This window comes from Salmo salar, chromosome ssa17 (genome assembly GCF_905237065.1).
Source record: "Salmo salar chromosome ssa17, Ssal_v3.1, whole genome shotgun sequence".
Lineage (NCBI taxonomy): Eukaryota > Metazoa > Chordata > Actinopteri > Salmoniformes > Salmonidae > Salmo > Salmo salar.
The window spans coordinates 1,705,674-1,727,983 of record NC_059458.1 but is presented as its reverse complement, the minus strand read 5'-3'; the positions used below and the strand labels follow the sequence as shown (position 1 = coordinate 1,727,983).

The 22,310-nt window shown below is 43.2% G+C and overlaps 2 protein-coding genes and 1 pseudogene across 3 annotated transcripts in view; all 3 read right to left on the bottom strand.

Moving 5' to 3' along the window:
• Nucleotides 1–22,310, bottom strand: part of LOC106561341 (E3 ubiquitin/ISG15 ligase TRIM25-like) — a 552,627-nt pseudogene that overhangs the window by 308,543 nt on the left and 221,774 nt on the right.
• On the bottom strand, nt 2,204–5,828 carry tmm60 (Transmembrane protein 60). 2 transcript variants are annotated; one of them, NM_001140283.1, is given in 2 exon segments: nt 2,204–4,643; nt 4,970–5,300. In NM_001140283.1, a coding segment is annotated over 1 exon segment (405 nt). In that variant the 5' UTR covers nt 4,571–4,643; nt 4,970–5,300; the 3' UTR covers nt 2,204–4,165.
• Nucleotides 13,210–22,310, bottom strand: part of LOC100286559 (proline-rich protein 5) — a 31,433-nt gene continuing 22,332 nt past the window's right edge. Inside the window, 8 exon segments of the mRNA XM_014125165.2 lie at nt 13,210–14,271; nt 14,274–14,486; nt 14,654–14,935; nt 15,025–15,163; nt 15,270–15,410; nt 15,629–15,720; nt 15,979–16,036; nt 16,150–16,198. Coding sequence (XP_013980640.2) covers nt 14,186–14,271; nt 14,274–14,486; nt 14,654–14,935; nt 15,025–15,163; nt 15,270–15,410; nt 15,629–15,720; nt 15,979–16,036; nt 16,150–16,198 — 1,060 coding nt within the window. The 3' untranslated portion in view covers nt 13,210–14,185.

Below are 22,310 nucleotides of genomic sequence, written 5' to 3'. Positions count from 1 at the left end.
CTGGCTCCCAGGTGTCTTTTATACAGGTAACGAGCTGAGATTAGGAGCACACTCTTAAAGGGAGTGCTCCTAATCTCAGTTTGTTGGCTGTATAAGACACCTGTCCACAGAAGCAATCAATCAATCAGATTCCAAACTCTCCACCATGGCCAAGACAAAAGAGCTCTCCAAGGATGTCAGGGACAAGATTGTAGACCTACACAAGGCTGGAATGGGCTACGAGACCATCGCCAAGCAGCTTGGTGAGAAGGTGACAACGGTGCGATTATTCGCAAATGGAAGAAACACAAAAGAACTGTTAATCTCCCTCGGCCTGGGGCTCACGCAAGATCTCACCTCGTGGAGTTGCAATGACCATGAGAACGGTGAGGAATCAGCCCAGAACTACACGGGAGGATCTTGTCAATGATCTCAAGGCAGCTGGGACCATAGTCACTAAGAAAACAATTGGTAACACACTACGCCGTGAAGGACTGAAATCCTGCAGCGCCCGCAAGGTCCCCCTGCTCAAGAAAGCATATATACATGCCTGTCTAATGTTTGCCAATGAACATCTGAATGATTCAGAGGACAACTGGGTGAAAGTGTTGTGGTCAGATGAGACCAAAATGGAGCTCTTTGGCATCAACTCAACTTGCCGTGTTTGGAGGAGGAGGAATGCTGCCTATGACCCCAAGAACACCATCCCCACCGTCAAACATGGAGGTGGAAACATTATGCTTTGGGGGTGTTTTTCTGCTAAGGGGACAGGACAACTTCACCGCATCATTTGACGGGGCCATGTACTGTCAACTCTTGGGTGAGAACCTCCTTCCCTCAGCAAGGGCATTGAAAATGGGTCGTGGATGGGTATTCCAACATGACAATGACCCAAAACACACGGCCAAGGCAACAAAGGAGTGACTCAAGAAGAAGCACATTAAGGTCCTGGAGTGGCCTAGCCAGTCTCCAGACCTTAATCCCATAGAAAATCTGAGGGAGCTGAAGGTTCGAGTTGCCAAACGTCAGCCTCGAAACCTTAATGACTTGGAGAAGATCTGCAAAGAGGAGTGGGACAAAATCCCTCCTGAGATGTGAGAATACCCGAGTCTTTCTGGGTAAGTCTCTAAGTGCATTCCACACCTGGATTGTGCAATATTTGCCCATTATTCTTTTCAAAAATCTTCCAGCTCTGTCAAATATGTTGTTGATTATTGCTAGACTCCAGGTCTTGCCATAGATTTTCAAGTAGATTTAAGTCAACTGTAACTCGGCCTAGAAACATTCACTGTCTTCTTGGTAAGCAACTCCAGCATAGAGTTGGTCGTGTGTTTTAGGTTATTGTCCTGCTGAAAGGTGAACTCCTCTCCCAGTGTCTGGTGGAAAGCAGACTGAACCAGGTTTACCTCTAGGATTTTGCCTGTGCTTAGCTCATTCCATTTATTTTTTTATCCTGAAAAACTCCCCAGTCCTTAACAATTACAAGCATACATGATGTAGCCACCACTATGCTCAGTAATGTGTTGTATTAGATTTGCCCCAAACATAACACTGTATTCAGGACAAAAAGTGAATTGCTTTGCCACATTTTCTGCAGTATTACTTTAGTGCCGTGCTGCAAACAGGATGCATATTTTGGAATATTTTTATTCTGCACAGGCTTCCTTTTCCCACTGTCAATTAGGTTAGTATTGTGGAGTAAATAATGTTGTTGATCCATCCTCAGTTTTCTCCTTTCAAAGACATTAAACTCCTTAACTGTTTTACAGTCACCATTGGCCTCATGGTAAAATCCCTGAGCAGTTTCCTTCCTCTCTGGCAACTGAGTTAGGAAGGAGGCCTGTATCTTTGTAGTGACTGGGTGTATTAATACACCATCCAAAGTGTAATTAATAACTTCATTCTCAAAGGTATATACAATGTCTGCTTTTTTTTGTTTTACCCATCTACCAATAGGTGCCATTCTTTGCGAGGCATTGGGAAACCTCCCTGGTCTTTGTGCTTGAATCTGTGTTTGGAATTCACTGCTCGACTGAGGGACCTTACAGATAATTCTGTGTGGGGTACAGAGATGAGGTATTCATTCAAAAATCATGTTAAACACTATTACTGTACACAGAGTGAGTCTGTGCAACTTATTATGTGACCTGTTAAGCACATTTTTACTCCTGAACTTATTTAGGCTTGCATAACAATGGGGTTGAATACTTATTGACTCAAGACATTTCTGCTTTAAATGTTTTATTAATTTGTTTTAAAAAATTAAACATAATTCCACTTTGACATTAATGGGGTATTGTGGGTAGGCCAGTGACCAAAACATCTGTTTAATCCATTTTAAATTCAGGCTGTAACACAACAAAACATAGAAAAGGTCAAGGGGTGTGAATACTTTATGAAGGCACTGTAAGGCTCTTGTCTGTCCAATAAGTGAGGGTAAACATGTTCTCTGCCAACCACTTTGTTTTAATTATTATTTTTGGTATAGGGTCATTTTTATTCAGCGTTCAGGGAGGGTTTATGTAAAATATATTTTGCTGCAGTGAGGTCTGCTTTTCTCCATGTAACCCTTATTTTAAATAATGTTCACTCCCTAACTAGGGCTTTACAACGATGGTAAAAACTTTGAGATTTTGGGGATAAGTGGGTTAAAATCTTCCTGGAAGTCACAGAGGGACATGTAAAAATGTTGAATTTTGGCACTTTAGCAAGTCTATTCAAATAAAACTTGATTTATTGAATTCTCCATGTGGTCTATAGTAAAGGGAAGTTCATTGAATATAACAGGCTTTTCAAATTTCAGGCTTTTAAAATGTCTACTTAAAATATCAAAGGAACGCAAAAGGCACTAATTTTGTGGAACGACCCAGTAACAGTACAAGTCCTGTCCCTGAGTCACCAGTGACCTCTTACACAACACCCCAGAGGGCAGGCAATCCATCCCTCCATACACTCTGGATTGGGTCAGGTTACCAGTTATGTAATTCACTTCATCTCAGACTCTGAGCCACGTTCCAAACCATAGAAAATGTACACCTTCTCCCTTCTTTGAGGTAGTCACTGATCTGCATGTGATTGGATAAATGAAAGCAGGGACATACTGTTGTATAATCAGTCATACTGCTTTCACCAATCCAACCCAGGCAGATATTTGAAAACTTCAGCAAAGTAGAAACATTTTATGATTTGTGTGTGTGTGTTTCTTCATGGTCTCCCAGGGAAAACATATCCCCATCAACCTTCAATGAAACATAACCAATACCAATGTTCACATATAAACCCATTGGATCTAACTGTCCCAGTTATCAGAGAATAACACAGGCACAGACCAGTCAGTCTGTCTGGAGAGCAAGGGTTTGAGTCTGCTTACGAATACCCTGAATTCTCAACCAACTTGTCTCATATCACACGGCAGAATAATTATCCACTGGAGCATCAAATGAGTCCATTACCACTGAGTCCCACACATATATTTGAAAAACAATGAAAAGTTTGTTAATAGAATGACAGTAAACAGCACAAAATGTAATTCAGTTACCAAACTTTGCATTTGCATTGTTCTTCAAGTAAATGTATTTTTGTAACATTTTCTGTAGAAACAGGAAAAAGTTTCTGCACACTTCCAGTCAGATGCAAATGTTTTTAATTATAGCTGAGCAATAACAAATCAGCTGTGGGATTGCGGTAGATTCTGCCTATAATCTACAGTAACATTTTCTGTGCAAAATATTAAAAGTAGTCCTTGTGCATGGAGTTGTATGGTTTGTTAACTTTGCAATCATTGTTTTCTGTTTGACATAGATCTTCGACTTTAAAAATGTAAGTCTCAGCATCACTCAGTTACCGTGGAATAGTCCCAGTCTTGACTTCAGTTCCCCTGGCAGAGACCACCATGGCTGCAACATTGCTTGATACATCACTATGGCAAAATAAAGATTAAATTTGGGAGCATCATAAACTCAAATACATTGTCATTAGTGCCATTTCACTACTCTCTCCTCCCCTTTCAGTCTCTGCTGTAGTAAAATAAACCAATCCATTTGTTATCTTCATCACAGTCCTTTTCAGTTCAGTTTCTCCTGCAGTGGATTACAATAATCTCCCATTCACCTCCCTTACAGACTCACTTGCAGTCTTTAGACTGAGTAAATAAAATCAATCTCCATCTTTCTCCCTCTCCATCCTCTCAGTCTCTCCGGTAGTGAAAGACATTGTAGCCAAGCTCCACCATGGCCCCGACCAGCATGGCCCAGAGGGGGACACACACCACACTGAGCCAGATGTCCGTCAGCCTCTCCAACCGGGCGCACAGCGTCAGACAGAAGCCCAGTTTCAGCAGCATTGCCACCAGGTACGACACCCTCTGCCGCAGGTTCTGCTGGTCGTCCCGTGGGTCATAGCCGGGCTTGCACCGATCCGCCATCTTCACCACCAGCATGAGGATGAGAATGGTGTCAAATGTCCATACAGGGAGGAAGATGAGGAACCAGTTCCAGTGGATCTTGGAGTCCAGTTTGAGGACCAGCATGATGAGGAATATGAGGGTGAAGGTCCATGACAGGAGGACTCTCTGGGCCAGAGACATTCTCATTTAAGTGAGGGGTGGCCTGGAGGGGGAACGTTAACTGTGACACGGGCAGGTTCTGGTCAAGCGTGAGATGAGCCTGAAGGTGGGACGGACACACACACACACACACACACACACACACGCACAACTAGGATGAGAGACAATATTTGCTAAACATGCCGAATTACACTGGTTGTAGTAGGAGGGAGTAGCAATGTTGTCTTCCTGGCAATGGTGGATCATCATCACGATCAATCTAGTTTGCCATTGATATGACAATTTCGACTTAGTCAATTAATGACAACAATATATTGGTTAGCGTATTTAGCTATAGTTAAGCAACTTCCGGTAGCTAGCCAGTCGAATTTAGCCTAATCGAATCTAGCCGAATTGACATTTGAGACATGCAGCCATTCTCCTTACCTGGATCAGAGGATTTGGCACCCAAAAAATGTATCTAAAATCCATATCATGAATAATACTGTGTTTTCATTGGTTACGAAGTGGCTACAGCATTTTCTAATGTTTAGGTTTATCTTCCGGGAGTCGTTAGTGGAAAATAAATTGGACCCTCCTATAAACCACTACGATTAAATATTCTCAGGAGGTCTGTCAATCATACAAAACACCCCTTGAAGGAAAATAAAAACGTGAAACCGTAAAGTACACAAACGCTGTCCATACTTTGTTTAGTTCAGTCAATAAACTAAATGAAATATCGTCTTATATCACAGATAAGCCATTATACTGTCCAGACACTCCATTGGCCACTCTAACATTGAAAATAAATGTCTTCAAAAATGGAAGGAAGTCGAGGAGGCAAGATCAGGTGGGACCCTTCTAGCCAATGAGAGGGCAGATACGAGTGTGATAACAGGCACAACTTCGACATGAAGTGTTTTCTCTCAAAATTTCTACTTAAATCCGTACACTCGTAACAACCTAAGTATTATGAAATTTGATTTGCTCAAAAAAGCCACACGAAACAAATAAACCATTACATTTTTTGTTTACCAAATTCGACACTCATTGACCTCCATACAAAAACTCCTCGCTTAGTGAGAGAATAAAACGCCACCTGCTGGAGAAGACAGATTTTGGGCCCAGTTATCCCTCGCCTCGCCTCTGCCTCAGATTATATTGACAAGATAGACATGTGACCACTCTAACAATGGAAATACATGTTGTACTCACAGATGGAAGGCAGGCGGTAGTAGGCGAGATCAGGTGGGACCATTCTAGCCAATGAGAGGGCAGATACGTGTGTGAGCAACACGCCATAGAGATATTTAGGACTCAATCTTTGTGTCTGTGCCATTATAAACTGGGTGGTTCAAGCCCTGTATGGCCGTGGTATATCAGACCATATACCACGGGTAAGGCAAAATATTTATTTTTACTGCTCTAGTTGCTTCGTGCCTAAGAACAGCCCTTAACCGTAGTATATTGGCCATATACCACACCCCCGGGCCTTATTGCTTAATTATAGCATCTGTGACAGCATTGGCAGCGCCTTCTAGGCCATCTCCATGTTTTATAAATAGTTTCACATTTAAACATCCAGTCAAACATCTGTCTCATTGTTCTGTGGTAGTAGTAGTATTAGTGTGTCGCTAGATAACGATGTAAATTATAGCACTTTTTATGAACGTACTGGCCATGTGTATGTTGTTTACCATATCATGGGCAGGAGGATCTAACAATGGGAATTCCAAATCACCTGTTGTATTCACCCCCGTCACTCGGTCGCGTTGTTGCCATTGTTAATAAAGCAATTGTTCACGAGAGGGCGTGCTAAACAACAGTTTTTCAGCACGGCTGTGCTGCGGTCAAATGAACGCCCTCTTATGTACAACTGCTTTAAAACCTCTTAAGGGTCCAACCCTTTTTTTCACCTTTTGCCTAAAATGACATACCCAAATCTAACTACATATAGCTCAGGACCTGAAGCAAGGATATGCATATTCTTGATACCATTTGAAAGGAAACACTTTGAAGTTTTTGGAAATATGAAATGAATAACAATGGCAATGAGTGATTGCTTACAATTGCTTTTCTACAACTGGTTTACATTTAAATAAAAAAAACGTTATTTTGACAAATAGGCTACTATTTCAGTCGTTAAGTCTTTTTGTTCTATATCTATGGACGCCACCCAGTTGTTCATTCTAAATGTTCCCACTTATCGCTTGCTAGCTAGCCAACTACAGCTAACACAGTCAATTCAAACCACGCAGCTAGAATATCAGCAAAGTAGCTGCATTTCATTTTGTTTGATCTGTTTTTCTCTTGCCATTTATTTGCATATATCCATTAAAATGATGTTGATTCATTTCGACTGGCTAAGAAAATATGTCCTTCTAGTCCTGATACATACATTCAAAATAGGACAGTGGAGATCGAATTTCAATATTGAAACAATGCTGCAAATGTCGAGAGACAGACAGCAATGTTTGTACAAACCCCGGTTGTTACAAACCAAATGTTAGGCTAGAAGCAAGGGGAAATAATGAATTGGCTGGGCTGAAGGGACACTGGATACGCAGGGAATTCTCAGATGGAACGGAAAACAAGATGCCCATTTTTGTGTCATAGGATTACCCATGCTAAACGTTTTTTTTAGTATGGCTTAGAATATGTCTCAACCAATCACAATGCTTGTTTTGACCAACCCTTTGTAGAACAACGTTCTTCAGCCGCCACAGCCACATTGATGCTCGAAGGTTGTCACGATTCCTACCGACGGTGGCGCCCCCTCCTGCTCGGGTGGCGCTCGGCGGTCGTCGTCACCGGCCTATTAGCTACCACCGATTCCCTTTTTGTTTTTTCCCTTTTTTTATGTTTTCTCACCTGCCCTGAGTTAGGTAATTAAGAGGGCTATTTAGTTCAGCTGGCCCGCACCCTATTGTGCGGGATTGTTTTTCTGTATGTCAACTGCGTTTGTTGTCTGTGCTTGTCCATTGTATTTTTCCCTGTTGTTGGGTGACCTCTTATTTTGTACGGGTGGTTCCATTAAAATTACCACACAGTGTTCGCTGCTTCCTGCGCTTCTTTCCGCCACACCACAGACAAGACGTTACAAAGGTAGAACGGGGCTAAAGACTTTGAACCAGGGCTAGTGACTGTTTCATCGAAAGTATACTATAGGGGATTGGGAATATAATGACATTGCTAAAGTAGGCACATATTTTGAAGGAAACAGCTTTGCCATCATCATATTGTCAAATTTACTTTAGACAGATCGCAATGTTGTCATTAGCTAGCAAAGCTTGTGAAAAATAGATAGCAATGCTAATGTTAGCTAGTTAAAATCTGGAGGTCTCCCCTCAATCGTAGTTAGGTAGCTAACGTTATACTGCATCAAAAAGTCAATCTGGCGACAAAAGGTTTCCTTCTACTAATTATTTGCCTTCTTTAGAAATGTTATCGTGTTTTCAAGCCACAGTAATGCACTTTAGACAAACATTTTCATCAGCGCCCAATGTGGATGCATTGAGTAGAATGCACAGTTGGGCATTAGTCCTAAAACTTTATCAGTAAAACGTCACAATAAGGTGCACCTTACTACACCTTATTGCACCTTCTTGTGACGTTTTATTGATAAAGTTTTAGGACTAATGCCCAACTGTGCATTCTACTCAATGCATCCACATTGGGCGCTGATGAAGATTTTTGTCTAAAGCGCTAGATTTGCCTGGTGGGGGGGCAACAAGATCCCCAGCTCAGCTAAAAGCATTGACAAATTGGTGCCGTTTTCAAGGTGTTGTTAGATAAATGTTAACTACGATCAACAAAAATACAAACGCAACATGTAAAGTGTTGGTCCCATGTTTCATGAGCTGAAATTAAAGATCCCTGGAATGTTAATTTTGAGCACAAATTTGTTTACGTCCCTGTTAGTGAGCATTTCTCCTTTGCCAAGTTAATCCGTCCCCCTTACAGGTGTAGCATATCAAGAAGCTGATTAATATATTGATAAAAGTCATCTTGTCCAAAAGAGATTTACAAGGTTATCAAAACGTCACGGCAGGGTAAGCCTACACATAACACAGCCCTTTAAGTGTTCGTTTTTATGGGTATTTATGAGTATTATGACCCCTCCTCTTAAAAGATATGACAGCTTGCCTCTTATCCAATCATCGTTCCCTTATGCCATAGTTTGTACATCTCAATTGTTATATTGCTTAAATAGGTCTCTCATTAGTATCTTATTCATAGTATTAGGCAATGTTGGAATGATGCATTTCATTGTTTTGCTTACTTTGTGTATTATAATTAGCTCATGTGCTTTTCTTCACCAGGAGGGGACACTATATAATGTTGTTGGGTCTGTAACCATGTTTGCCATTGACAGTCCCTTCCCATTCAAATACTGTATTCTCTTTCAACAAAAAGTTTAGTAATAGACCCATGTAATTTCAGTTGATATAGGCAGGGTTGTTTTGTTTGTGCAATGTGCTGTCTGTGCGTTGGTATATGGTCTATAAAAGGTGTATGGCGTCCTTGTGGGTCGAGCGGTTTGCTGATGTCAATGTTGTGAACAGAGTGCTCCATGGTTGGGTTATGGTATAGGCAGGCATAAGCTACGGACAGAACACAGAACACAGCGAATGTGAATGTAAATAATGCACGGCCCCATGTCACAAGGATCTATACACAATTCCTGGAAGCTGAAAATGTCCCAGATCTTCCATGGTCTGCACACATGTCACCCATTGAGCATGTTTGGGATGCTCTGGATCGACGTGTATGACAGCGTGTTTCAGTTCCCGTCAATATCAAGCAACTTTGCACAGCCATTGAAGAGGAGTGGGACAACATTTCACAGGCCACAATCAACAGCTTTATCAACTCTGTGCAAAGGAGATGTTGTGCTGCATGAGGTGAATGGTGGTCACATCAGATACTGACTGGTTTTCTGATCCACACCCCAACTTTTTTTTAAGGAATCTGTGACCAACAGATGCATTTCTGTATTCCCAGTCATGTGAAATCCATAGATTAGGGCCTAATGAATTTATTTAAATGTACTGATTTGCTTATATGAACTGTAACTCAGTAAAATCTTTGAAATTGTTGCATTTCTATTTATATTCAGTTTGGTTGTAATGTAATCACCTTTTCAAGAGCATAGTCAGAACTACAAATGTTTGATTATTCCATGCAAAACAATTGCGCATATTTAGCTCTATCATCAAATCAAATCAAATTTATTTTTATATAGCCCTTCGTACATCAACTGATATTCTCAAAGTGCTGTACAGAAACCCAGCCTAAAACCCCAAACAGCAAGCAAAGCATGTGAAAGAAGCACGGTGGCTAGGAAAAACTCCCTAGGAAAAACTCCCTAGAAAGGCCAAAAACCTAGGAAGAAACCTAGAGAGGAACCAGGCTATGAGGGGTGGCCAGTCCTCTTCTGGCTGTGCAGGGTGGATATTATAACAGAACATGGTCAAAATGTTAAAATGTTAAAATGTTCATAAATGACCAGCATGGTCAAATAATAATAATCATAGTAGTTGTCGAGGGTGCAACAAGCACGTCCGGTGAACAGGTCAGGGTTCCATAGCCGCAGGCAGAACAGTTGAAACTGGAGCAGCAGCACGGCCAGGTGGACTGGGGACAGCAAGGAGTCATCATACCAGGTAGTCCTGAGGCATGGTCCTAGGGCTCAGGTCCTCCGAGAGAAAGACAGAAAGAGAGAATTAGAGAGAGCATATTTAAATACACACAGGACACCGGATAAGACAAGAGAAATACTCCAGATGTAACAGACTGACCCTAGCCCCCCGACACATAAACTACTGCAGCATAAATACTGGAGGCTGAGACAGGAGGGATCAGAAGACACTGTGGCCCCATCCGATGATACCCCCGGACAGGGCCAAACAGGCAGGATATAACCCCACCCACTTTGCCAAAGCACAGCCCCCCCACACCACTAGAGGGATGTCTCCAACCACCAACTTACCGTCCTAAGACAAGGCCGAGTATAGCCCACAACGATCTCCGCCATGGCACAACCCAAGGGGGGGCGCCAACCCAGACAGGAAGACCACGTCAGTGACTCAACCCACTCAAGTGACGCACCCCTCCCATGGACGGCATGGAAGAACACCAGTAGGCCAGTGACTCAGCCTCTGTAAAAGGGTTAGAGGCAGAGAATCCCAGTGGAAAGAGGGGAACCGGCAAGGCAGAGACAGCAAGGGCGGTTCGTTGCTCCAGCCTTTCCGTTCACCTTCACACTCCTGGGCCAGACTATACTTAATCATAGGACCTACTGAAGAGATAAGTCTTCAGTAAAGACTTAAAGGTTGAGACTGAGTCTGCGTCTCTCACATTGGTAGGCAGACCATTCCATAAAAATGGAGCTCTATAGGAGAAAGCCCTACCTCCAGCCGTTTGCTTAGAAATTCTAGGGACAATTAGGAGGCCTGCGTCTTGTGACCGTAGCGTGCGTGTAGGTATGTACGGCAGGACCAAATCGGAAAGATAGGTAGGAGCAAGCCCATGTAATGCTTTGTAGGTTAGCAGTAAAACCTTGAAATCAGCCCTTGCCTTAACAGGAAGCCAGTGTAGGGAGGCTAGCACTGGAGTAATATGATCAATTTTTTTGGTTCTAGTCAGGATTCTAGCAGCCGTATTTAGCACTAACTGAAGTTTATTTAGTGCTTTATCCGGGTAGCCGGAAAGTAGAGCATTGCAGTAGTCCAGCCTAGAAGTAACAAAAGCATGGATTAATTTTTCTGCGTCATTTTTGGACAGAAAATTTCTGATTTTTGCAATGTTACGTAGATGGAAAAAAGCTGTCCTTGAAACAGTCTTGATATGTTCTTCAAAAGAGAGATCAGGGTCCAGAGTAACGCCGAGGTCCTTCACAGTTTTATTTGAGACGACTGTACAACCATCCAGATTAATTGTCAGATTCAACAGAAGATCTCTTTGTTTCTTGGGACCTAGAACAAGCATCTCTGTTTTGTCCGAGTTTAAAAGTAGAAAGTTTGCAGCCATCCACTTCTTTATGTCTGAAACACAGGCTTCTAGCGAGGGCAATTTTGGGGCTTCACCATGTTTCATTGAAATGTACAGCTGTGTGTCGTCCGCATAGCAGTGAAATTTAACATTATGTTTTCGAATGACATCCCCAAGAGGTAAAATATATAGTGAAAACAATAGTGGTCCTAAAACGGAACCTTGAGGAACACCGAAATTTACAATTGATTTGTCAGAGGACAAACCATTCACAGAGACAAACTGATATCTTTCCGACAGATAAGATCTAAACCAGGCCAGAACTTGTCCATGTAGACCAATTTGGGTTTCTATCATCAGAGTTATGCACCAAGTAACTGCATGCTTTTCGTGATCAGTAAACATCAATTGATCATGTAATTTCAGATATGTGATGGTATAGCCTCACGATATCGCTCAATATTGGCCACCGCCATTAATTGGATATTTGAGTGATATAAAATAAAAGTGAGCTATATCGGAGTATGTATAGTCCTTTTTGGCCTCTGCCTATCAAGCAGGAGAAGGGTGAAATTTGCAGATGTAGGCTACTGTTAGCTGATAATGTTTACTTTGTAAACTACTGGTTGAAACTTTGTACAGTTGGCTAAACATAGTGGTGAGTAGACCTATGTATGTACTTTTTTCTCCAACCAATGTAGGCTTACCTAGCAAAGTTAACTAACATTATCCCCTTTTCAACATTGTTAAGAGCGTATTTAATCCCAATTGCTGCATTGATTGATTTACCACGTCGAATTGGCTAGCTAACATATCACCTCAATATGGCTAGTTAACGAGCTAACTTTAAGGAGGAACTAGATGGCTATATACAAATATTGTTTGAGTTGCTTGCCATCTATAGTGATGACAGTAGTCCGACTGACCACTTTACCAGGACGAGGATTTGCCGATGTCAAGCTCTTTTCAAAAGCCTAATCTCTGATAAAGCAAGCTAAACGTTCTTTGCTTAGCTATAGCTAGCTACATGCCAAATGGATAGGCCCTCTAATATCTGAAATTACATGATCAATTGTTTACTGACCATGAAAAGCATGCAGTTACTTGGTGCATAATTCTGATGATAGAGCTAAATGTGGAATAATCGGAAATGTGGTGTTCTGACTGCTCTTCAAGAGGTGATATTAAAACCAAATAGTCATAACATTTATTTAATAATCTCTAGAAAACGGCATGCCGTTGTCAATGGTTTTAGCAGAGCTGGTGGTCTCCTTGCCCCCTAGCAGCCAAATCTAAGGCACTGCACTGTATTGTGAAGTTTTGTTGATAACGACCTATGACGTGTTATATCCATGATGAGTACTCTATCTATCTCTATGACAACAGGCACAACTCAGATATAAAGTCGTTTTTTTTCAAAGTTGCTTAAATACCACGTGTGTCCACTTACTGTATATTAGTGCATTTGCAACAATCTAACCATTATGAAATTTCCTCACGTAGCAAATTAGCAATTACATTTGTTTTTGACAGTCTTTGACCGCCATACAAAATGTCCTTACTTCGTGGGTTTATTTTCACGGACAGATTTTGCCCTGAGTGAAACCTCTCGCTTTGCCACTTCCTCTCTGATTAAATTAAGTCAATGGACTAAATACATTTTTATTTAAGAAGGCAATGGAAATCTGTACTTAGCCACTGAAATGTTTATTAAAATCTGATATCACAAATTAATGATCATTTACAATCATGGATAAAAACGTCTAATTACAGATTAAAAAAAAAAAAAAGCAAAGTATACAAAAACGGTTGAGGTAAAACATCATAAAAATAGCTTCAGTTAAAAAGCCCTTATTGAAGTCACAAGTTAAGTTAAAAAGCTTACTTCACAATATCTAGCTGTCCTAAAAACAAAAATGTATTTACAGTTGAAGTGCCTCACAACACAGTGAATGATACAACATTCAATATCATTAAACCCTCATTTTCTCTTCCCATGTAAACAGTAAACAAACAATGACATTTCGTTATTAAGTAAATCATAACATGACTGCTTTATGACTATTGAAAAGAGGATGATAGACCGGTCTCAGACGTATTTTAGCCATCTCCTCTGACTATCATTTTCACGCCATACATGTTTGGCATGACAGTGAAAAACCACACAGAGGGGAGAGGGAACATAGATGGGACAAGCCAGGTTAATACATATCGGACTATGCCGGTTCTTAGAATGAGGAGCAAGATGTGACCAAATCATATTCACATACTCTATTTACTCCAAAAGCTTTTCTGGTAACTGCAGTTCTCCCAAGCTTTTGTAGAAAACCCAGACACAATCCAAGGGCCCACATCCAAATGCCCACAGGTTATGGCATCATAGTGGTGAGAGTTAAGTTTCAAAACACACTAAACAAAACACATCCCAAAAAATGCCGACATTATCAGATCGAATCAAATGCTTAGAAAAGTTAGTTTTTTCTTCTCCAAGGAAATGCTGACTAAAAAGAGGTATCTTGTGGAGAGAAGTATGGAGTGCACTTAGCCACAAAATCCTTATAAGGATGAGGTTGCCTCTAGCCTAAAGACTGATCTAAGTTTAGCATTTCCATCCAATGTCTAAGCTAAGATATTTGGGGAGGGCAAGCTGATCCTACACATGTGTGCCTAAGGCGCACCTTCTTCCCATGATTCCCTCTCTACACAGTGCTCTGCCTGCTCTCCCGACCATATCCCACTGACTCCGAGCAGCAGGGTGGGAATTCTATGAATATCCCATCTAAATCTGTGTCCAGGGACTCCAGCACCTGTCCAATGATGGTCTCTGGGCTGGAAGATCCGCTGGGGGGAGAGGAGGGGGCACCATTGACCATGTCTGTGAGGGTCATTGTTACCTCCGTCCTGTAGAGGGGTCCTGGGGAGTGGAGAGGGGGGATTAAGGGGGAGGGGAGAGGAGACTCCATAGTTCCTGCCAGAGGGAAGGTTGTCGGTTAGGCTCAATCAATCTGGCAAGAGTATTTTTCTTATTTTTCCTACTATGGCAACTTATGCGCCTGCGCCTCTGGAAGTTTACAGTTTGTAGTGTATGCATAGCCTAACCTAGTAAAGACCTAGTGAGGAGGACTGAGGCCCTACCTGTGGACTGTGGAACCACACAGAGCCTGTTAGCAGGGGTGCTGGAGGTGTCAATTCCAGAGGCAATGTCGGCGTAGGCCAGGCCCTGTTCCTCTAGGCAGGAGATGATCTCACAGGCAGAGTGTCGTCGGATGCCCCCGCTGCCCACCGAGCTGGCATCAGGGTCGTACTCTGCCACGGGCGTCAGGAGGAGAGGGATGTTGTAACTCTTAGAACGAACCACAGGGTTCTTAGACGGCTGGTCCACAGGCTGCTTAGGCCAGCACCACTGGAAACGATTCTCTGTGGGAGGACAGAGTGTGTAAGAGAAGGAGAGTAAAGGAGAGGGAAAACGTAGTGGAACAGTGAACAGGGCAGTATATGTATCTTACCAAGCACACAGGAGCAGTGTGCCACGCTGCCGTCTCCAGAGTAGAGGCCGTGGGTGCCCAGATAAGGAGAGACCACCCTCTGGACCAGAGACTCCAGGCGCAGATAGTCCTCACTCACACCTCGCGACTCATGGACACCCTACAGAGAGAGAGAAGACAGGTCAGAGCGTGTATGTGTGTGTGTGTGAGGGACATAAAGAGACAAAAAGGAGAGAGAAAGACAGAGAGAGGTGTTCTGTACATACCTGCAGTATAAGCAGCATTTGCGTGACGGAGGGGGGAATGCGGGCGCGAGGCCGAGACAGAGCATCCTCCAGCTTCACACTCAGAACTATGGTGTTCCTGAAATGGAGCAGAGCGAGCTGTCTCACACTAGGCTCCTTACCCTGCAGAAAGGAAGGGGAGAGGTAGAAAGAGGAATGGAGCGAAGGGTGAGGCGAGGGGGATGTAGGGTTATGAAAATGCAGCTTTAATTCCCTGAGAGAATGTTCTTTATTGTCTGCTGAGAGAAAATCAGAGAGCGAGAGAGAGAACAGGTTAGAGGAGAGTCAGGACAGAGAGATAGTGAGAGAGAGAGAGAGAGAGAGAGGAAGGAGAGTGATACCTGTACTGGGTGAAAGATGGCCTGTAGCATGTTGAGAACATCACAGAAGAAAAAGTCCCATGTCTCTGCCAGAGAGTCCAGTAACTTCTGACCTGAACACCAAAGGAGGAGCAAACCAACTGCTGTTAGTACTAAAATAATCTCACAAAGCACAGCAGTTTGGGACCTATGGCCTCAGTTGACTTTGGTGCGTTAAGCACAGAACATCACAGACCCTGACAAAGGTAACCCTGACAAAGGTAATGTAAGCTTCAGTTCAATTATTTTTATTTGGAGCACTGACTGCTCTCTCTACTGTCACTGTTAACACATCTACTAAAATTCTATGAAAAGTAAGACACCACAAATACCTTCGTAGAATCTTATTTTGTCCCGGAGAATGACCATGCCCTTTGTCAGCAACTGGTTCTGAGTTACAGAGAGGTTCAATAAAACAAGCTTTGGTCAAATTTATATTATGGCCCAATCAGAAACAATCTATCCATGATATTATTTCACCATTTAGCAGTAACATCACTTACCTGGAGGTATTCTGTGAAAAACGACCCCAGCTCTGTTTTCAATAGGTGCCTGAGTAAGCAAAGTCAAGAGAGTTAACACACATGAACAGAGGCTATATTTGTCTAGTGCAATACACTGATAACACAAAACAGGTAAACGCTTCAAAACCATCTATGTGAAATTAGATACTATATTATTGTGTAGGTATATATACACTACATTACCAAAAGTATATGGACACCTGCTCATCGAACATCTCATTTGTATTTGCATTTATTATGCCAAGGCAGCAGCTACTCTTCCTGCGGTCCAGAAAAATTAAGCCAGTTATACAATTTTTAAAACTTCATAATACATTCACAGATTTCACAACACACTGTGTCCCCAGGCCCCTACTCCACCGCTACCACATAGCTACAATACAAAATCCATATGTACATGTGTGTATAGTGCATATGTTATCGTGTGTGTATGCATGTGTCTGTGCCTATGTTGGCTTCACAGTACCATAAGGTGTATTTTTATCTTTTTTTTAAATCTAATTTTACTGCTTGTGTCAGTTACTTGATGTGGAATAGAGTTCCATGTAGTCCTGACTCTATGCAGTACTGTGCGCCTCCCATAGTCTGTTCTGGACTTGGGGACTGTGAAGAGACCTCTTGTGACATGTCTTGTGGGGTATGCATGGGTGTCTGAACTGTGCACCAGTAGTTCAAACAGACAGCTCGGTGCATTCAACATGTCAATACCTTTCATAAATACAAGGAGTAATGAAGTCAATCTCTCCTCCACTTTGAGCCAGGAGAGATTGACATGCAGATTATTAATATTAGCTCTCTGTGTACATCCAAGGGCCAGCCATGCTGCCCTGTTCTGAGCCAATTGCAATTTTCCTAAGTCCCTTTTTGTGACACTTGACCACATGACTGAACAGTAGTCCAGGTGTGACAAAACTAGGGCCTGTAGGACCTGCCTTGTTGATAGTGCTGTTAAGAAGGTAGAGCAGTGCTTTATTATGGACAGACTTCTCCCCATCTTAGCTACTGTTGTGTCAATGACACGCCCACCTCAGAGAGAGACACAGTTTAATGTGAGCTCTCACATCTTTCAACATGTTTTTTTACAAAAGGATAGATTTGGAGTGAGAAACTTGGATTTTTGGGCAGGTACATATGCAGGATGCTACTCTCCACAGCATGGCCTTCGCTCCAGATCAAAACTCCAAACCTACAACATAATTTTGACCAAAATTAACTGGAGAGATTACTGCTTCCAAGGTTTTCTTTTTCCAAGCTATACGGAGGATACTCTAGCCAACAAACAGCAGAGACCTGAGGACACCATTCCAACCTGGAACTGAGCCAGATACAAATTCAATTAGCACTAAGGTGTGAAGTAAAAGGTCTTCGGGTCCAACAAGTGTCAGGAGTCTTTGAAGCGTCCTCTGAAGCCCCCTCCTGCTGTTCAAAGACCATTCACTGGCATTTTCTACAAGCAATCTGCCTCCAGAAATAAGCTTCTCCCATTGCCTGCTGCACTGCTGCTTGGATTCCCCCTGGTGATCTGTTCACCGTCTGCCCTGGATTGTCTCCCCCTGTCTGGTACAGGTACCTCCACCACACTCACCCCTCTCTCCCGAGCTTTCGCTTGCCTCCAGCACACATGCACGTTGGGGCGAGTGACTCTGAACTTACAATGACTAGCCCCAGGTCGTTATATATTTTTTTTAATTCTTGTGCATTTTGCTATTTTGCTATTTGCCTCATGACTCCTGCATACTTTGTTGACTACAAACTTTCTTTACCCAACCATGGGTCAGACTGTTTGTTCCTACACTCGGGACTCTGACTCTCTATTGGTAACACAGACTTTTGGCCTCCCGTCCTATTCTAACCACCTCTCGCCGGCTTTGTTTTCATGTTAACTGATGAAATTGCTGTACAATATGATCTCGTTGCCATCCAACAGTAAGCGTAGATCATCATTCTACACCTTTTCCCATTTTCATGTGAAAGACCATGGAGAGCTTGGTTAGCTGACAGGTGTGATAAGTGTAAATGGCATGTCATAAATCAGCACTGTAGAGTTCTCCCTTTATTTTTTATTTAACCTTTATTTAACCAGGTAGGCCAGTTCTCATTTACAACTGCGACCTGGCCAAGATAAGGCATAGCAGTGCGACAAAAACAACACAAAGTTACACATAAACAAAAGCAGTCAATAACACAAAAAAAAGAAAAATGGAAAGAATCGTTGTACAGTGTGCAAATGTAGGAGAGTAGGGAGGTAGACAATAAATAGGCCATAGAGGCAAAAATAATTACAACTTAGCATTAATACTGAAATGATATATGTGCAGATGATGATGTGCAAGTAGAGATACTGGGGTGCAAAAGAGCAAGGGGTAAGTAATAATATGGGGATGAGGTAGTTGGGTGTGCTATTTACAGATTGGCTGTGTACAGGTACAGTGATCGGTAAACTGCTCTGACAGCTTATGCTTAAAGTTAGAGAGGGAGATAAAAGACTCCAGCAATTCATTCCAGTCATTGGCAGCAGAGAACTGGAAGGAAAGGTGGCCAAAGGAAGTGTTGGCTTTGGGGATGAGCAGTGCAATATACCTGCTGGAGCGCGTGCTACGGGTGGGTGTTGCTATGGTGACCAGTGAGCTGAGATAAGGCGGGGCTTTACCTAGCAAAGACTTATAGATGACCTGGAGCCAGTGGGTTTGGCGATGGATATGTAGTGAGGCCCAACCAACGAGAGCATAGAGGTCGCAGTGGCGGGTAGTATATGGGGCTTTGGAGATAAAACGGACGCACTGTGATAGACTACATCCAGCTTGCTGAGAAGAATGTTGGGGGCTATTTTGTAAATTACATCACCGAAGTCAAGGATCGGTAGGATAGTCAGTTTTACGAGGGTATGTTTGGTGGCATGAGTGGAGGCTTTGTTGCTAAATAGGAAGCCGATTCTAGATTTAATTTTGGTTTGGAGATGCTTAATGTGAGTCTGGAAGGAGAGTTTACAGTCTAACCAGACACCTAGGTATTTGCAGTTGTCCACATATTCTAGGTCAGAACCATCCAGAGTAGTGATGCTAGTCAGGCGGGAGGGTGAGAGCAGCAATCGGTTGAAGAGCATGCACTTAGTTTTACTAGCATTTAAAAGCAGTTGGGAGGCCATGGAAGGAGAGTTGTATGGCATTGAAGCTCGTTTGGAGGTTTGTTAGCACAGTGTCCAAAGAAGGGCCAGATATATACAGAATGGTGTTGTCTGCGTAGAGGTGGATCAAAGACTCACCAGCAGCAAGAGCGACATCATTGATGTATACAGAGAAAAGAGTCGGCCCGAGAATTGAGCCCTGTGGCACCCCCATAGAGACTGCCAGAGGTCCGGAAAAACAGGCCCTCCGATTTGACACATTGAACTCTATCTGAGAAGTAGTTGGTGAACCAGGCGAGGCAGTCATTTCAGAAACCAAGGCTGTTGAGTCTGCCGATAAGAATGTGGTGTGTGACAGAGTCGAAAGCCTTGGCCAGGTCGATGAAGACGGCTGCACAGTACTGTCTTCATCGATGGCAATTATGCTATCGTTTAAGACCTTGAGCATGGCTGAAGTGCACCCATGACCAGCTCTGAAACCAGATTGCATAGTGGAGAAGGTACGGTGGGATTTGAAATGGTCGGTGATCTGCTTATTAACTTGGCGTTTGAAGATTTTAGAAAGGCAGGTGTCATGACGTGGCCCTCTTTGGGTATAGCGAGTGCCTTCCCCCTCTTTCCTCTCCTACACCCAGGTTCTGTTATCTCAGGTCGTAAATTCCTGGAGGAGACTCTTTCCTCCTGGCTATGCAGAAAGAGACACATAGAGAGAGAGTTTCACAGTAGAACAAAGGAACTTCTTCTACATCACAGAACTTGAGAACTGAACAATATCCATGTTTTGGAGAATGTGTAAACCGTCGGTGGAGAAGTCAGCTACGACCCGGTCTGTTTTGTTTCATGTTAATGACCTCATGAAAGACAATACTGCCACATTACCATAACTCTGTTTATACAGGTGCCTCCGTTATGAGGTTTGCGTTTAATTATTGTATAAAATGAATGAGTAAAGATGAAACTATTTGTGAAATTATGTAATGCTATGTTAAACCGTTAATGTGAGAGAACTGTATTACCTTTTAAAGTTTAACTAAGTCATTGGCCCGCTCCCATGAGCACAGACATGATCTGGCTCATGGGACAGCCCTTTTCTACTGTTACGAATAAAAACCCCACCTGAAGAAATCCTCTTCAGACCATGCATACCTCAGTCAGCTGAGGGGGCAAAGGTTTGAGTAGAGACCACAAAAACCTCAGTCTAAGCTAATGTTGTAATGGTTGTTGAATTCCTAACCATACCACGTGGAGCATTGGCTACATGGGTGGAAATGGTTAAACTCTGAGACTATCGATCCCGACAGAATAAGAGCCAATCTTCGATACTAATTACTAGTCTGCAGCTAGAAATGATGTGAACCTGGGATGCGAAGACCGACAACCGCCGAAACATCTATCTATAAGAACATTTCTGAATGGTACTCTGAAGTATCCATCCTAACCACTAAAGACTTGGATGAGCTTTCCAACAGAAGGACTGACGATTCCAACAGAGATCACAACAACACACTTGGCGTAAATACACTGCTCAAAAAAATAAAGGGAACACTTAAACAACACAATGTAACTCCAAGTCAATCACACTTCTGTGAAATCAAACTGTCCACTTAGGAAGCAACACTGATTGACAATAAATTTCACATGCTGTTGTGCAAATGGAATAGACAACAGGTGGAAATTATAGGCAATTAGCAAGACACCCCCAATAAAGGAGTGGTTCTGCAGGTGGGGACCACAGACCACTTCTCAGTTCCTATGCTTCCTGGCTGATGTTTTGGTCACTTTTGAATGCTGGCGGTGCTTTCACTCTAGTGGTAGCATGAGACGGAGTCTACAACCCACACAAGTGGCTCAGGTAGTGCAGCTCATCCAGGATGGCACATCAATGCGAGCTGTGGCAAGAAGGTTTGCTGTGTCTGTCAGCGTAGTGTCCAGAGCATGGAGGCGCTACCAGGAGACAGGCCAGTACATCAGGAGACGTGGAGGAGGCCGTAGGAGGGCAACAACCCAGCAGCAGGACCGCTACCTCTGCCTTTGTGCAAGGAGGAGCAGGAGAAGCACTGCCAGAGCCCTGCAAAATGACCTCCAGCAGGCCACAAATGTACATGTGTCTGCTCAAACGGTCAGAAACAGACTCCATGAGGGTGGTATGAGGGCCCGACGTCCACAGGTGGGGGTTGTGCTTACAGCCCAACACCGTGCAGGACGTTTGGCATTTTCCAGAGAACATCAAGATTGGCAAATTCGCCACTGGCGCCCTGTGCTCTTCACAGATGAAAGCAGGTTCACACTGAGCACGTGACAGACGTGACAGAGTCTGGAGACGCCGTGGAGAACGTTCTGCTGCCTGCAACATCCTCCAGCATGACCGGTTTGGCGTTGGGTCAGTCATGGTGTGGGGTGGCATTTCTTTGGGGGGCCGCACAGCCCTCCATGTGCTCGCCAGAGGTAGCCTGACTGCCATTAGGTACCGAGATGAGATCCTCAGACCCCTTGTGAGACCATATGCTGGTGCGGTTGGCCCTGGGTTCCTCCTAATGCAAGACAATGCTAGACCTCATGTGGCTGGAGTGTGTCAGCAGTTCCTGCAAGAGGAAGGCATTGATGCTATGGACTGGCCCGCCCGTTCCCCAGACCTGAATCCAATTGAGCACATCTGGGACATCATGTCTCGCTCCATCCACCAACGCCACGTTGCACCACAGACTGTCCAGGAGTTGGCGGATGCTTAGTCCAGGTCTGGGAGGAGATCCCTCAGGAGACCATCCGCCACCTCATCAGGAGCATGCCCAGGCATTGTAGGGAGGTCATACAGGCACGTGGAGGCCACACACACTACTGAGCCTAATTTTGACTTGTTTTAAGGACATTACATCAAAGTTGGATCAGCCTATAGTGTGGTTTTCCACTTTAATTTTGAGTGTGACTCCAAATCCAGACCTCCATGGGTTGATAAATTGGATTTCCATTGATTATTTTTGTGTGATTTTGTTGTCAGCACATTCAACTATGTAAAGAA